General features: G+C 50.9%; 1 protein-coding gene across 1 annotated transcript; it reads right to left on the bottom strand.

Annotated features, from left to right (window-relative positions):
- Window positions 1–286: 286 nt before the first annotated feature.
- pcca (propionyl-CoA carboxylase subunit alpha) lies at window positions 287–17,209 on the bottom strand. The gene is made up of 23 exons (XM_084667765.1): window positions 17,128–17,209; window positions 16,376–16,453; window positions 15,548–15,595; window positions 15,092–15,160; window positions 14,476–14,589; window positions 14,223–14,276; window positions 12,041–12,172; window positions 11,126–11,162; window positions 10,566–10,644; window positions 9,721–9,823; window positions 9,277–9,371; window positions 8,759–8,909; window positions 8,530–8,673; window positions 8,167–8,241; window positions 7,710–7,778; window positions 7,506–7,581; window positions 6,944–7,157; window positions 6,619–6,721; window positions 6,070–6,168; window positions 5,500–5,553; window positions 4,340–4,480; window positions 1,938–2,015; window positions 287–1,735 (listed from the first exon to the last, which is right to left on the bottom strand). The coding sequence occupies exons 1-23, from the start codon at window positions 17,179–17,181 to the stop codon at window positions 1,667–1,669; spliced, it is 2,136 nt and encodes a 711-aa protein (XP_084523891.1). The 5' UTR covers window positions 17,182–17,209; the 3' UTR covers window positions 287–1,666.
- Between the last annotated feature and the right edge of the window lie 193 nt (window positions 17,210–17,402).

The following is a 17,402-nucleotide window of genomic DNA, read 5'->3' as shown; positions in this document are numbered from 1 at the left end:
GGGTGTCGAACCAAGGTCTCCCTCTCTATGGGCCTGCCCCCCCCCCCCCTGCTCCCCTCCTCACTGCTCTCACACTCATCTCCTCTCTCAGAGTAGAGTTACAGGGAAAACAAGAGCGCTTTGTCCTGGCGTGTGCTTCTCATTCTGTGACGGTCTTCATTCTCAATACTGGTTGTCTCTGTGTTGGTCTCCCTCCCTCTCTCTCGCCTGTGTTCTCTCCACCACTCTCCTGACCTTACAGGCCTGAGGTGACAACAAACTCAGCCACTGGAGAGAGGACACACTGTCAAAGCATGACTTTTCTTTATTCCATTTCTCAATTCACAATTCGAAACAAACATCAAATGTCACTGAATTTCCATCTTTCTCATTTTATTACAAAATCATTTCAAGAGCCAGAAGTACAAAGAGTCGTTGTGTTGGTGACTGCTACGAGGGTCTTGCTTGCCTACAGACTCCCAAACCAACCAACCCTTCGATCAGAACCCCTGACCCCTGGCGATGTGTGGTGTCATTTGTTAGAAAACCCCAGATTTGAGAGGGCCTGGCGAGTGTCAGCTATGTAGTGACGCTTCCATCCATCCCGTCGCGTTAGAGCACAGCCCTGATGACAGCCCTGCTCCATGTTCCTCCATCTCTACCCAGCACCATGTGAATAACACTGCTACAAGTGCACACAGGACGCCAATTGGGTTACAGAACCTAGCCAGTCCCTGCAACCACACACACACACACATCATTGGATCTCCACATGTGATTCATCGTCGGAGGACTGGCAGGGCAGAGGAGTGTAAAAGGTAATCCAAGGTCCTATCTTCTCTCTCTCTCCCCCCCTCCTCCCTCCCCCCCTCCCATTTCCACACACGGCACACACACACACACACACACGTCTGGGGTAGGTCCCGATGGGGCCGGGACAGCATCAAATTCAGGCCAGTTGTGTGTTTGTTCGAGTAGGGGTCTTTTAAATATCTCATTATGTCCCACAAATGTACAAATATAATCAGACATATAGAAATGGAAACACAAACACAACCCCCACCCCCGCCAGTGGTGTCTAATAGGTTGGCTATTTAAGGCAAAGACTTCCTGGTAAATGGAGTCAACATTCAGCCATGGGAGTTGTGTACTAAGGGTTTTAATACACATGACATTGAGATGTGACGAGCAGGACTGGGGTCAGTTCAGTTCATGGAAACCTGTCTATGCATACAGCAATATTGTGTGTTGACTATTATAATACAATGGTAAATCATCCTTTAAAGCAATCTGCCCAGCGACAATGATCGATTTTATTCCTGAATTGGTGGAGTTAAAACTGAGCTGACCCCGGTCGAGAGTTTACCGTAACAGTTCAACATGGGACATGTGATATGACGTCACATGCTGGCCACATGGAAACCTTCTTCTCTGGGGGGGAAGGCACAAGAACACATCCTTGCTATTGGAGAACTGTACAACCTCCCAGCCAATCCCGTAGCTTGATACAGGAGGGCGGGAGTACTAAAGGAAATAACCCAAAAACAACAAAAGGAAAAAAAAGCTAATGGGGAATGTTGGGTCTAGTCTACTCTGTCCCTAAGCCCATTCCTCTGTCCTCCACTTCCTATTGAGGTCTTTGTGATCCCGGACCCAGGTGGTGATGATGTCACAGGTCAGGGCTCATCTACTCCAGCTCTACCAGCAGGTCTCCCTCCCCCACAGTCTCTCCAGGCTTACAGTGGACACTCTTCACCTGGGATGAGGCAAACAACATCAACATAATTAACAACAACAACAATAATAACATCAACAAATAGTATGGCTCGGCGGTGGAGTGTTTGACAGGAGGATCAACGGGTTGCAGGTTCAAGTGCCTCCACTGTACTTCTCTTTCGATAAAGGTGTCTGTTAAAATGAATACATGATAACGTCATCATCGGTGAGGTTAGGGTTACCTTGGCAGTCCTGGCAGCCGTCATGCTGTTCTGCATCTTCATGGCCTCGATCACACAGATCTCCTGGCCTTCAGCCACCTGGAGAACATCAACACGATAGAACCTGGCTCAGCTGAGGAGCATCGACACGATAGAACCTGGCTCAGCTGAGGAGCATCAACACGATAGAACCTGGCTCAGCTGAGGAGCATCAACACGATAGAACCTGGCTCAGCTGAGGAACATCAACACGATAGAACCTGGGCTCAGCTGAGGAACATCAACACGATAGAACCTGGCTCAGCTGAGGAACATCAACACGATAGAACCTGGCTCAGCTGAGGAGCATCAACACGATAGAACCTGGCTCAGCTGAGGAGCATCAACACGATAGAACCTGGCTCAGCTGAGGAACGTCAACACGATAGAACCTGGCTCAGCTGAGGAACATCAACACGATAGAACCTGGCTCAGCTGAGGGGCATCAACACGATAGAACCTGGCTCAGCTGAGGAGCATCAACTCGATAGAACCTGGCTCAGCTGAGGAACATCAACACGATAGAACCTGGGCTCAGCTGAGGAACATCAACACGATAGAACCTGGCTCAGCTGAGGAACATCAACACGATAGAACCTGGCTCAGCTGAGGAGCATCAACACGATAGAACCTGGCTCAGCTGAGGAGCATCAACACGATAGAACCTGGCTCAGCTGAGGAACGTCAACACGATAGAACCTGGCTCAGCTGAGGAACATCAACACGATAGAACCTGGCTCAGCTGAGGGGCATCAACACGATAGAACCTGGCTCAGCTGAGGAGCATCAACTCGATAGAACCTGGCTCAGCTGAGGAACATCAACACGATAGAACCTGGGCTCAGCTGAGGAACATCAACATGATAGAACCTGGCTCAGCTGAGGAACATCAACACGATAGAACCTGGCTCAGCTGAGGAGCGTCAACACGATAGAACCTGGCTCAGCTGAGGAGCATCAACACGATAGAACCTGGCTCAGCTGAGGAACATCAACACGATAGAACCTGGCTCAGCTGAGGAGCATCAACACGATAGAACCTGGCTCAGCTGAGGAGCATCAACACGATAGAACCTGGCTCAGCTGAGGAACATCAACACGATAGAACCTGGCTCAGCTGAGGAACATCAACACAATAGAACCTGGCTCAGCTGAGGAGCATCAACACGATAGAACCTGGCTCAGCTGAGGAACATCAACACGATAGAACCTGGCTCAGCTGAGGAACATCAACACGATAGAACCTGGCTCAGCTGAGGAGCATCAACACGATAGAACCTGGCTCAGCTGAGGAGCATCAACACGATAGAACCTGGCTCAGCTGAGGAACATCAACACAATAGAACCTGGCTCAGCTGAGGAGCATCAACACAATAGAACCTGGCTCAGCTGAGGAGCATCAACACGATAGAACCTGGCTCAGCTGAGGAACATCAACACGATAGAACCTGGCTCAGCTGAGGAACATCAACACGATAGAACCTGGCTCAGCTGAGGAGCATCGACACGATAGAACCTGGGCTCAGCTGAGGAACATCAACACGATAGAACCTGGGCTCAGCTGAGGAACATCAACACGATAGAACCTGGCTCAGCTGAGGAACATCAACACGATAGAACCTGGCTCAGCTGAGGAGCATCAACACGATAGAACCTGGCTCAGCTGAGGAACATCGACACGATAGAACCTGGCTCAGCTGAGGAACATCGACACGATAGAACCTGGCTCAGCTGAGGAACATCAACACGATAGAACCTGGCTCAGCTGAGGAGCATCAACACGATAGAACCTGGCTCAGCTGAGGAACATCGACACGATAGAACCCGGCTCAGCTGAGGAGCATCAACACGATGGAACCTGGCTCAGCTGAGGAACATCAACACGATAGAACCTGGCTCTGCTGAGGAACATCAACACGATAGAACCTGGCTCAGCTGAGGAACATCGACACGATAGAACCTGGCTCTGCTGAGGAACATCAATCTCACATGGACATCAGACAGGCCTTGAGCCCCGGCTCGTCATCAGGACAGCAGACATGGTCGCATTAGCAGGCGCCACCGTGCACATGTAATATTCATAACAACAGCCATCTCCATTACTGTCTGTGTATGTGTGCAACTGAGCGGAAGAGAAAGGTGGGTGTCCCTGTGTGCATGAGCAGGAGGAAGAGAAAGGCTGTGTGGGTGCTACTTGGTGTATTGATTTTGGTCGAGGCTTACTATGGATTTACTGTAACCTCTAGACAAGTATGGTACGGTACAGTATACAAGTATAAGTGTGATGTGTGGCCTGTTTACATGTGATCGGTACGTGTGTGTTTTTAGCATGTAACCTGTGCATGTGTTCATAGCATGTGAGAAACACGTGTGCATGTTCTCACCGTGTCTCCTGGCTTGACGGAAACGGCTACAACTGAACCGGGCATTGGTGAGCGCAGGAGGCTGCTGGTGTCTTCTGGAACCTTCTCTGGCATGTAGGAACTCAGCGCGGCTGCCTGCTTACTCAAGACACGCACCTTGAACTGCAAACACACGCAAAGGAGTTACTTACACTGTCCAGAAGATGGCGGTGACACTCTCAGCCCCTACGCCGACACACATACACACGCACAAACTCCTCACAGCCCCACGCACACACACCACGCCCACACACACCGCCATCAGCTACCCGACAGTTCATCCATCTAACTTTGCTTGTACACTCTTGAGCACCTCATGAAATGGCTGTTTAATTAAACGTGGGCAGTTCTGAGTGGGTTGCCTTGGCCTCGTTAAGCTGTGGCTGGATGCTAATTTGCACGCTAATGAGAACGAGGAGACTGCTCCGGGCCAGGAACTGAGAGGGAGCACGACGATGCGTGCGTATTGCGTCGACGTGACTTCCTGACTTTGTCGGGGCTCGGTTCTCCACAGCTGAACATTCCCCAAGCTCCTCCTCAAAACACGGACATAAGTCATCCCCTCCTCTCCCCTCGTCCGGGCTGAGGTGACCCGCTGCGCTCCTGAATCAGGGACCCGCCGAGGCCCCAGTGAGCACCACAGCCGGCGGGGGAAACGCGCGCCTTCCAGGAATTCATTCGAGGAAGCCGCACGGCAACTGAGACACGCGTCCGCATACAGATATAGCGACGAGAGTGAGTGTGTGTGTGCGCACGCGCGCGCATCACCCCAAGTCAAGACGGGAGGGAAGGAGGAAGATCCTGACAGCTGTTTGCCACAACAGACCACAAGATACACACAGGCACACACACACAAGAATAGCAGGAAGCCATTAAGCAGTCCATTAAAGAGTTTAAAAGGCCAGGCTATTAGTGACTGGTCTGAACTGACTAGGAGGGGGCCTTTTTTACACAGGCCGATCGCAACCTCTGACCTCACTTCCTGTTCCTGCTTCCTATACCTCATGTGGAGTTAGGGAGAGGGACTTTGTTGTTGTTCTGCTGTGACAGAGCACCGGAGGCCACATTCTGTATATACATCTGTGGGCTTTACCATGTACGTACCGACACACTCTCACACACACGCACACACAAAGACTGACCAAGGTGCCCAGGAACTGCAGGGTGATTTCTCCTGAAGCATTTCTGGACAGACACTGCAGCAACAAAATTGAGTGTATAAGAGAAAAAGAGACAGACACACAGAATGACAATGAGAGACACACAGAGAGAGAGAGAGAGACAGAGACAGAGACAGAGACAGAGACAGAGAGAGAGAGAGAGAGAGAGAGAGAGAGAGAGAGAGAGAGAGAGAGAGAGAGAGAGAGAGAGAGAGAGGGAGAAACATTATTGAGCAGCAAATGCAACAATTCCTAAACCATTCCATGCACAAGTGTGATGTGCGTGAGTGGTCCCTGCAGAGTGCATGTACATTCTGAACTTTTTTTTCTGAACTTAAACAACAGAATGACAACAAATTATGCAACAGTCACATATATTACAGTATTAAAAGGGTTATTATTATTGGTTTGATGCATTTTGGTGGCTAAATAAAAGAAATAGAGGCTAAATAACACCCTGGGGGGGGGGGGGGGGTTAGGACTCACACGCTGCATGGTGAGGTAGCTCTATGGCAGTAAGTGACTGTGTGTACGGGGGTGTGTGTGTGTTACCTGCAGGACACGGCTGGTGCCGTTGATGGTGACGGGCAACAGAGGGGAGGCCAGGTTCCACTCCCCCCCCACCTCCACCTTCTCCCCCCCCACCTCCACCTGGAAGAGAGACACACAGGGTGGTCACTACGCCCTCCCTCCCTCCCTCCCTCCTCCTCCCTCTAAATGACATCATCCGTGATCAGTTACAGAGTACAGAGGGAGAAAAGAAAAAAAGGAGGGGGGGGGGGGGGGTGTTGAGGAGGGTGTATCTTTCACCCCTAAACCAGTTGAGAAAACAACTTCAAAGATGGAGGAGGCTTAATGGGGTAGGGGGATGTGGAGGCAGGGGGTTGTACACTGCTACTGTGTTTGTATGTGTGTGTGTGTGTGTGTGTTGGTGGTGGCGGGGGGGTTCTGCTGATGCAGGTGTCTAAACATCCACCGACTAAGTAAGAACACCCCCCCCCCTCCCCCTTCCTACTGCATCCAGACCCCTCACCGAGTTAGATGCCTATATGGTTACATAGGGATGGGTGTGTGTGTGTGCGCGCGTGTGCGTGTACTCACAGTGTAATTGGTCCCTGACCGCAACACAGCCACAGTATGTGTCTCTCCCCCCACCTCCACACACAGCTCCCACTGGCAACGCTCCTGGGGGGTGGTGGAAACCCTGCAACACACACACACACACACACACACACACACTTCAGTCAAAAAGAAACATTTGAAGGCATGCCTTTCCGCTTTCCTCTTTCATCCTGTCCTTTCGTTCCCTCCTTCCCCCTCTCATGCTTCACCTACCCCTTTTCCTCCTCCCTCCTTCCCCTTCTCCTCCTCCACCTCTCCTCTCTCCTTTGTATTATCCTCCTCCACCTCTCCCCTCCTCTCCTACCTGAGGTTACCCAGGAACTTCTGGGCACGTATCTGGGCGGCGACGTAGAGAGAGGAGGCGGCGGCCAGGAGCTCCCTGCGCCCCTCCGCTGTCAGCTGGTGACCTTTGAACCCGTCGGGGTAGACCTCGGGCAGGAAGTTGGTGCTGATGTCCCCGGAGATGAAGCGGGGGTGTGTGATGATCTCTCGGAGCAGAGGGATGTTGTGGGTCACGCCTGGGGGCGACGGAGGGTTTAAACGAAGACAACACCGAAGTGTGTGTGTATTTGTGGTCTTGTTTACGCAGACTTGTGGGGACCAAATGTCCACACAAGTACAGTGAAATGGGAAAAACATGACTTTGTGGCGTCCTTTTGCTGGGCCCCATAACTTCAAATGCTTTTTTCAGGGGGTTTTGGGTGTTCGGGTTAGAATTACATTAAGGGTTAAGGTAAGGGGTTAGCGATAACCCAATTCTAAATGGAAGACAATGGTGGGGCCCAACTAGGATAGAAATACAAACCTGTGTGTGTGTGTGTGTGTGTGTGTGTGTGTGTGTGTGTGTGTGTGAGAGAACGCCTCACCTCTGATGACATAGTTGTCTAGAGCGTCCTGCATTCTGCTCAGTGCCTCTCCTCTTGTGGCACCGTACGTCACCAGCTACAGAGAGCACAGAGGGACAATCCCGTTACCTCAAACACTTTAATACCCTGGCACTGACACAAAAACACATCTGGACTAGCCAACCAGAGTGTATTTGACACACAAAGAGGACACTATTGGCTGACCTTGGAGATCATGGGGTCATAGTAGATGCTGATGTCACTTCCTTCTTGGATGCCGCTGTCCACTCTTACCTATGAGATGAGAGGTAGAGAAGGGCCAATCAGAGAACAAGAATAAAAAAACACAATGCTATCATGTCGAGTGAGAAACAGGAAGTACGAATAGCTTGACTATGGTGGATTTGGAACAACAACAACAAACTGTAATGTGAGGCCGTAAAGCTGACAGGAAGCCAACATGAGGTCCTAATGCTGTTTGTTGTCCTTGGTTGGCTTCAAAGACACACACACAGATCTCCACCAGCCTGTACATGCTGTGTGTGTGCGTGAAGAAGCTATACATTGGTAAAGTTACCAGGGTTTGCTGCCACACTATGTGAACACATTCTCCAACTCTGAGTGGGTGATCCCGCGTGTGTGTTTCAGTGTGTGTATGATCCCGTGTGTGTGTATGAATTACATTGCTGAGGTTCAGGGGCTCCTGATACCGTGAAAGGCGTCCGATGGAGGGAAGACCGAATGACTTGTAGGGGTCCTGGGGGGGGGGAGAGACAGAAAAATAGAGAAAGACAAAGAGAGACACAGAGAAAAAGGAGAGAGAGAAAAAAAGAGTGAGAGAAAAAGAGAGAGAAGAAAGAGGGAGAGAGAGAGAGAGAGAGAGAGAGAGAGAGAGAGAGAGAGAGAGAGAGAGAGAAAAAGGCAGAGAGAGAAAGAGAAAAAGAGAGAGAAAGAGAGAGAAAGAGAGAGAGAGAGAGGCACATACGGTCAAGTGCTGTCTATTTCATACAAGGTAGTGTGTGTGTGTGTGTGTGTGTGTTTGTACCTCAGCATAGACCCTGCTCTCAATGGCCCAGCCATTGATGGGGATGTCCTCCTGCTTGTGGAGCAGCGGGTAACCCTTAGCAACACGGATCATCTGCTGGACCAGGTCCAATCCTGTGATGCACTCTGTGATTGGATGCTCCACCTGGGGAAGGGGCGGCGTTCGTCAGTCAATCCAATCAGAGCCCCCCCAGATCCTCACACACGTCAGCGCCAATCCACCCAGCTACCTGGAGGCGTGTGTTCATTTCCAGGAAGTAGAAGTTCTTCGTGGAGTCGACCAGGAACTCTACGGTTCCTGCTGAGGAGTACTGGACAGCCTTGGCCAGGGACACAGCTTGCTCCCCCATCGCCCTGCGTGTCTCTGCATCCAGGAACATACTGCACACACACACACACGCGGGTTTGTTTTACTATCCTAGTGGGGCCCAGCCATTCACTTCCATTCAAAATTGTGTTATCGCTAACCTCTGACCACTGACCCCTAACCCTAACTTAACAACCCATAAATCCTCCCCACACACAAAAAAAACATTATAGCATTGGAAGTTATGGGGCCCAGCAAAAAGGCCCTACAAGGTCAAGTTTTTCATGTTTCACTATATTTGTGAGGACATTTGGCCACCACAAGGGTATTTACACAAGACCACACACACACACACCCACAAAGGCTATAAAAATCCCTCCTAAACAGACGTGGTGTATTTTCTGAAGGTAGGAGGGTGGAGGTCAGGGTGAAGACGCTGACCTGGGGGCCTCCTCAACCACTTTCTGGTTCCTTCTCTGGATGGAACACTCCCTCTCGTTCAACCACAGGGCGTTACCATGCTTATCAGCCAGCACCTGGACACACACACACACGTTTATAATCATCATCACCATCTGAAACACACACACACAGAACATCCCAACCTAACCCACCGCAGGGACCAAGAAGAAGAGAAAGAGAGAGAAAAAGAAAACAAGAAGTAGAGAGAATGAGAGAGAGAGAGAGAGAGAGAGAGAGAGAGAGAGAGAGAGAGAGAGAGAGAGAGAGAGAGAGAGAGAGAGAGAGAATGAGAGAGAGAGAATGAGAGAGAGAGAGAGAGAGAGAGAGAGAGAGAGAGAGAGAGAGAGAATGATAGGTGGGGGGGGGGACAGTCCAGAATCCCAGATCTGGCTAAGGAGGAGAAGAGGCGAGAGGAGAGCGTACCTGGATCTCGATGTGTCGGGGGTTGTCTATGTACTTCTCTATGAGAAGACGATCGTCTCCAAAGCTGGACGCTGCTTCCTGGGAGGAGAAGCGGAACCCTTCCCTGCCCGGGGGGGGGGGGGGGGGGGGGGGGGGGGGTCAGGGAGGGAGGAGAGTAGGGGTGTGCGTGTGAGAAAGGGAAGAGTAGGTAAGGGAGAAAGAAAGAAAAAAGGAATTTCAACAAAGTGTTTATTCCAGTCGTAGCATGATAATACTGTGATGATCCCAGGAGGAACCCAGGATCAGGTATTCTAGCTAGACGTGAAGAGAGCTTTCTTACTCCCACAGTCATGCCCCCAATCTGCAGCACCCCTCCTCCTGTTCACCTCTCTCGCTATCTCTCTCCCTCTGATCTCCCTCTGTCTCTATAGTCTCGCTGTAATAGTGGAGGGAAATCCCATTAGCTTGTGATTAGCTATGTGTGTGTTATCTCGCCAGACTTCGCTAAAGCCCTTCAGAGACAAGCCGATGAGACACTGATACAGATCCACATTAACGCCGACTACAATACTACACTGAGGGCGAGGGAGACGGAGATAGGGAGAGATAGCGACGGAGAGATAGAGAGCTAGTCAAAAAGGGACAAAGATGTCGGTCAAAGTGAATGGCTACTCGGGGGGGGGGAAAGGGGGTTCTCTCGAGTGGGAGGAGGGCGAGGCGTGCATCGCTGGTGGGGCGAGTGTGAGAGGTGGAGCGAGAGAGAGAGAGAGAGAGAGAGAGAGAGACAGAGAGAGAGAGAGAGAGAGAGAGAGAGAGAGAGAGAGAGAGAGAGAGAGAGAGAGAGAGAGAGAGGTGGAGAGAGAGACCTGGTCTCCTCATCGTTCCAGGAGATCCTCATGCCCTTCCCTCCACCTCCTGCTGACGCCTTGATCATCACTGGGTAGCCTGGAGAAACGCACGCACATCTAGAAGTCAACACACACACACACGCGCTGAGGCCCCCCCTCCTTTACACACACACAGCCCTGCCTCACACCTTTTACACACACAAACATACACAGAGACCCCCTTACCCCCCCCCTCACACACACACACACACAGAGCCCCCCCCCTCCTTTACACACACAACCCCAACCCTTTACACACACACACACATAGCCCCGCCTTCCGCCTTTTACACACACACACACACAGAGACCCCCTTACCCCCCCCCCCCCCCCCACACACACATACATACAGAGCATCCCCCTCCCCTTAACACACACATAGAGCCGCCCATACATACACACACAATTAGCCCCCCTTACACACACGCACACACACACACAGCTCCTCTTTCACACATATAGGCCCCCTTCTAGCCACACACACACACACACACAACCCCATCCACACCAACCCCTCACATACACAACACACGCTTACCTATCTCCCCTGCTATCTTCACAGCCTCCTCCACGGTCTACAACACAACATAGTAAACATAGTCCTGGTTACCAACTATCATATCAAGGAGACATTGTAGAACAACCACAGCAGCATCCAGACCAGTCTCTGCACAGGCTCTCCATGGTGTAGTACTGAGGACTGCCAGACGTAGCCAGCAGGGGGAGTGCTTTCACCAAATGAGAACATTTTGAGTGGAGAGGAATTTTAAGGATTTCATTTCCATGTCCTTTGGTCCTTTGGAGGTGTGGGGAAGGGGGGGGGTGTTCTCTCACCTAGGCCCTAAATGAGCCTTTTCTGACGTGTGTGTGACACAAACACCCCAATCGTGTCTGTGTGTTGCTTTCTGTGCTGTCGAGCGTGCTTATCTAGACCCAGAGGTGCTAGCCTGCCTGTCTATTCGGCCCCCTGCTGTGTGTGGGTCAGACCCTCCCCCTCCCACGGAGGACGGCTGGTTTAACCCCCTGGGCGGTCCCACAGAGGTGAGAACTGGGGAGGGAGGGAGGGAGGGCGGAATGATGAAGAAAAGGAGAAAGTTGGGAGGGAACAGCAGAAACAAGGAGAAGATGGGAGAAGGAGAAGAGGGAGGGAGGGAGGGAGGGAGGGAGGGAGGGAGGGAGGGAGGGAGGGAGGGAGGGAGGGAGGGAGGGAGGGAGGGAGGGAGGGAGGGAGGGAGGGAGGGAGGGAGGGAGGGAGGGAGGGAGGGAGGGAGGGAGGGAGGGAGGGAGGGAGGGAGGGAGGGAGGGAGGGAGGGAGGGGAAAAAGGGTGTAAATAAGAGAGGGAGCCCTGAAAGCGAGGGCTATGAACAGGAAGATGGAAGAAAGGAAAAGGTTGGGACGAGAGAACAATACATTGAGTGTGTATTCTTGCGTGCGCGTGTGTGTGTGGGTTACCTTGACAACTCCGTCAAATCCTGGGATGGTGCTGACCTTGGCAGCCTTGGCGATCAGCTTACTCTCTATCTTGTCACCCATGGCCTGGATAGCATGCGTGTCTGGCCCAATGAACGTCACGTTCTCCGCAGCCTGGTGCACACACACAGGTCAGAACCACACGCACTGACATTAGCCACACACCCGATATGACTTGTCAACACAAACACACTCACCGTTACGTGTAACAGTATTATCGGTATCAAATGTTGTGTCGGGGGAACAGACGTGCAGAGGTGGGCCGTAGATGACTCCCAGCCCTATCCCACCAGCCCAGGGAAGAGGTCTGATCTGGGGGTGGTTCGAAGTAAATTTCCCCTCCCCTCTCCCGAGCCCCTGGACACATGGTCATATACCAGCTCACCCAGACCACAGGCTGGGGAAGCCCAGGACTGCAAGGCTTTGTCCTCCAAACAGCTTGCTGGATATTACTTCCTGATTGCCCCTGTGCCTCGGGCCCAATCACATGTAAAAGGGCTGTCGTTAGCATGCAGATCGAAGCCCTGTGCTCCTCTTTGAGAGCCATTCAAGTGAATGGAGGCAGATTCCTATAGATGACAACACTGAGGGGGGGGGGGGGGACTCTAAACTCTATATTCTAGCTCTATTTTCTGCTACTCTGTATTTCTCTAGAATGTAGCTCTGTGGCAGAACGCCATATGACTGATTTAAGCTCTGTGTTCTAGATCTCTGAGGACCTCTAGACTCCAGCTCCGCTGGTTCCTGGTACCTCTGGACAGAGGGCCTAAAGGGTCAAACAGTGCAGAGAGCAGATGAGCCTGGTGGTTATGTTCTCCTTGATTTCAGAACTCTAATATAAGGTGGATGTTCCTCATGGTCCAAACTCTGCACTCTGCACTGATGTTTAAACCACACACATCATAAATACATCTTCAGCCACTAAGTAGACACAAAGAGTCACCCACACCCTTTGACACATTGTGAAATGTCACAATTGAAATACAATTACCCATCTCTTCCTTTCCAGCTGCCAATCAAGTACGCACTTTTAAAGGCCTTTACACACAAACACACACACATACTTTATGGAAAGTGTTCCACAGAGACCAATGCAACCCATACAAACAACCACAAAAGGAAACATCCCAATGTTAAGTGGATGCATTTGTGTCTGTCTGTGTGTGTCTGCGTGCAGGGCGTTGTGAATCCCATGTCCAAAAATCCCCCCCAATATTTTTTATTTTGGAGTACAGGCCAACCTAATGAGAAAAATGACAATCTGTCCTAACCCCCCCCCCCCCACACACACACACACACACACACACACACACACACACACAGACACCTGCTCACACCTACCTCTTACCACACACACACACACACACAGACACACACACAGAGCTCTATTCACCCTGGGGTTCTTTCTCATGCTAAGAGGGTCCTTACTGCCACCCCCCACCCCTCCTGTCCTCCCAGCCCCGAGCTATACCCCCAGAGTGTTTTGCAATGCGTAAACCTGTACTAACTCTTCACCACTGTTAGAGTGGGGGAGGGCCCATTCAGCTGCTAATGTAAAGGCATCTTCATTTCCACAGAGACACAGAAGGCAAACGCCAGCCCACTCATACACAGCCCCGAAGGAATACATTTGAGAGAGTGCATATGTATGCCTGTGTGTTTGTGTGTGTGTGTGTGTGTGTGTGTGAGAGAGAGAGAGATAGATAGAGAGAGAAAGGGGGGAGAGAGTGATCTTGTATGGGAAGGATATGAGCGACTGAAAAGTGATTTCTAGTTGAGCACGAAGCACATAAGTCCATTCAATATAGAGGAATAAACATTCAAACTTCTAGGGGCAGTGGCCCATTGTGGGTCAGTCTGCAAATCCACACTGCTGGTTAAAAAAACCTATTCTCTGGGTAAGGGGGCTACCTAGTATAACCCTAGAGTAGACCTGGTTAAGAGACTATCTAGTCCTAGTCTGAGCCAGGGCTGATTCCTTATCGTGTTTCCTTATCAAACGAGCCTTTTGGTGGCATCTGCTTGTTTGTGGAGCAGCTAATCAGGTTCACACCACTAATGAAGTTACCTCAGGGGGGACACTAATAGGAGAACTGAGAGGAGGAGGAGCATAGGGGAGGGAAAAATGTGTGTGTGTGTGTGGGGGGGGGGGTGAGTTACTCACCAGTCTCTTGGCAAACTCCTTATTTTCCGACAGAAAGCCATACCCTGGGTGAACCTAAAGAGACAGAGGGAGAACTCTCATCACTGTACCCTCGCACTAGAATCCAGGACACGCAGGGTGGCGGCCATCTCTTTCTATCGACCGCCATCCTTCCTTCTTCTGCTCCCTCCATCTTTCATTGTTCCCGCCATCTCCCTGTTCACCCTTCCCGCTCCTCCCCTTCCTCAGCCCCCCCCCCCCCCCCCCGACTCACAGCTTGAGCCCCAGTGGTCCTGACGGCGTCCATGATGGCGTCCATGTTGAGGTAGCTCTTATTGGTGGGGGCGGGGCCTACGCACACCGCCTCGTCCGCCATCTTGACGTGGACCTGAGGCCGCGGGGGGGATGGGACAGAGGGGTCGGAGGTCAGATCGGGGGTTAAACCGAATGCACGTGGGTGAAGGGGGCAGCACGGGGGATGTGGCTGTCTGGGCCCGTTTATACTTTGTAGGTAGCAACAAACAACAGCGAGAGAAACACACACGCCTCCATAACGCCCCCCCGAGGAGAGTGACAGGCCGAGAGGGCACATTCCACAGGGATTAACATAAACATCTGGATCAACATGGTGGCAGTGTGTGTGTGTCTGTGTGTGTGTGTGTGTGTGTGTGTATATGATGGGGGAGGGGGCTTGATAGGCCAGTTGGTCCTTTTGCATGTCTTCCCAAAGAGATGCTAAGTGGAGAATCAAATCCCGCACGCACACATAATCTGGGGCCACCGGCAGATATCGTTCACCGGTCACTTGACTCCAGAGGGCCTCAATCTCAGAGTCGTACAGTCCTTCACGCCAGCGGGGGGGTTGGGGGGGGGGGTGGAGACACACTCACCGCACTGGCATCCACATCGCTATGCACGGCCACCGTCCTGATGCCCATCTTCTTACACGTCTTAATCACCTAGCAGTGTGTTCACAGAAACAAAAGTCAGTGACAGCAGTCAGTGGTACTGTATGAGGCCCAGGGCCACATGGTGACAGCAGTGAGTGGTACTGTATGAGGCCCAGGGCCACATGGTGACAGCAGTGAGTGGTACTGTATGAGGCCCAGGGCCACATGGTGACAGCAGTGAGTGGTACTGTATGAGGCCCAGGGCCACATGGTGACAGCAGTGAGTGGTACTGTATGAGGCCCAGGGCCACATGGAGACAGCAGTGAGTGGTACTGTATGAGGCCCAGGGGCACATGGAGACAGCAGTGAGTGGTACTGTATGAGGCCCAGGGCCACATGGTGACAGCAGTGAGTGGTACAGTATGGGTGTCCACCAGCTCTGCTTCAAGTCTCACCCTGCAGGCGATCTCCCCTCTGTTGGCAATGAGGATCTTATCAAAGGTCTGAGAGGGTGAAAGAGAGAACCACAAACACACAGATTAGTCTCTGGGGACGAGTTGTCACAACAAATGACTTGCACCTCACATCATCTCTGCCTTTTTCTGTCTTAGTCCTGGCAGCATTGTCGGGACTGTTGCCATTCTGCTCTCTTAAACCAGTGTTAACGTACAATAACCCAGTAACCCTGTACTCTGTAGACCCAGGTACAAACACAGCCTTGTAAATACCAGGAAACACACACACAAACACACAGCCTTGTAAACACACACATGTGGAAAGTAAATTTAAGTGTAAACATCTGTCTGAGTCACTCCTCAGGTCTCCACACCTTATAAAACACAGAGGATCCCTCCTTCTCGCTCTCCTTCTCCCATCCTCCCCTCTGAACATTGTATTAATACTCTTTCTTTCTCTTTTCCAACTCTTTCCACTCTCCAACTTCCTTTGACTCCAGGCCCCCTGCCTCACTGCCAGGGGGCAGGCTTGGATGTGTGTGTGTGTGCGTGTGTGTGTGCGTGTGTGTGTGTGTGTGTGTGTGCGTGTGGATCAAAGTCTTTGGAAATTAAGGTTGGAAGGCTGGAAATTTAGTTTTTTTTTCCTCAAACCCCTAATAAGTACACAAACGAGTCTTCTGTGGCCGTATACGGTGAGCTACCATCGGGGTTTTCATAAGGTCAGCACAAATAAGAACATTAGAAATGTACATTCTAAACAATAGTGCAGCTGACTGTGTACCTACAGAACTCTAGAGCTACATTCTAAAGATCGATGAAAACAAATACCTTCTCGTTGGCATTGTAGACCGTGGAGTAGTGCGCCCGACCGACAAGCACGCAGCCTCTGTGCTGGATGGATGACAGCTGGAGAGGCAGGAGGGACATCAGTATCCGATAATGTCAATATGTAGCCTAGCATATGTAGCTAAAACATAATTGGTTTGTTTGCCATGGTAGGAAATACGTGTAAATGTTTTCATACAACCACTATGAATTCACACATCCACCTACATGTCGGGTACACCTGCATATCGCTAACGACCAACTTAACACTTCTGTGCCACGCCGCTGCAATGACCGTGGCCAGTTTTACAACCGTGATTTTACACATAGTCGAGCTATAACTCAAATGAGCATTGCACTGTTTAAGCTTTCATAACAGCTAATACACGTATTTCAGCATGTGATCTATCAGATTTGACATTGACAGGGTAGGAATGGACGTCGTCAAAAGTTCTGCAAAGTGATTTCTACCGATATATTGTTTGGATGTGACAGATTATATAAAACAGATACAGTTGGTCAGAACTTGGACCAGAACTTGTACCATCACCCAAGCTGTCAAATAACGATTGCATGTGTGAGTAGAGTTTGATGTAGTACAGGATAACCAGAGAACGTTAGCGGACAGACATCGAGGGTCTCGTACTGGAGTGAAGCCATTTATGGTGTACATATCTTGGCAGTGAGTGTCTAGTCAAACATCCCGTATTGCACGAGACCTATCGTCACAAATACAATCTATCATGTTGGCTCACCTTTGCAGCACACAAAACTCTTTGTAGGGTTGGAGTGATCATGTAGGCAGCCATGTCTGGGAGTCTGTGGTGGGACGCGACATCGACGTGATGACGTCGGGTAGGGGAGTCTTTCTTTCACCCAATCAGTGCTTACCTAGCTCCGTGGCGTAAAAACGCGAGGTTGCACGTATTTTTCCAAATACTGTATATTTCAGGCTACAATGTTACATGGTTGCGAGTCCTTTCAAGTCAGGTAAACGTGGTAATGTTTGTCATTCAACGGGTAAGCCTAA

This window comes from Hypomesus nipponensis, chromosome 12 (genome assembly GCF_054491055.1).
Source record: "Hypomesus nipponensis isolate SF chromosome 12, ASM5449105v1, whole genome shotgun sequence".
NCBI lineage: Eukaryota > Metazoa > Chordata > Actinopteri > Osmeriformes > Osmeridae > Hypomesus > Hypomesus nipponensis.
This window is presented reverse-complemented; position numbering and strand designations above follow the sequence as displayed.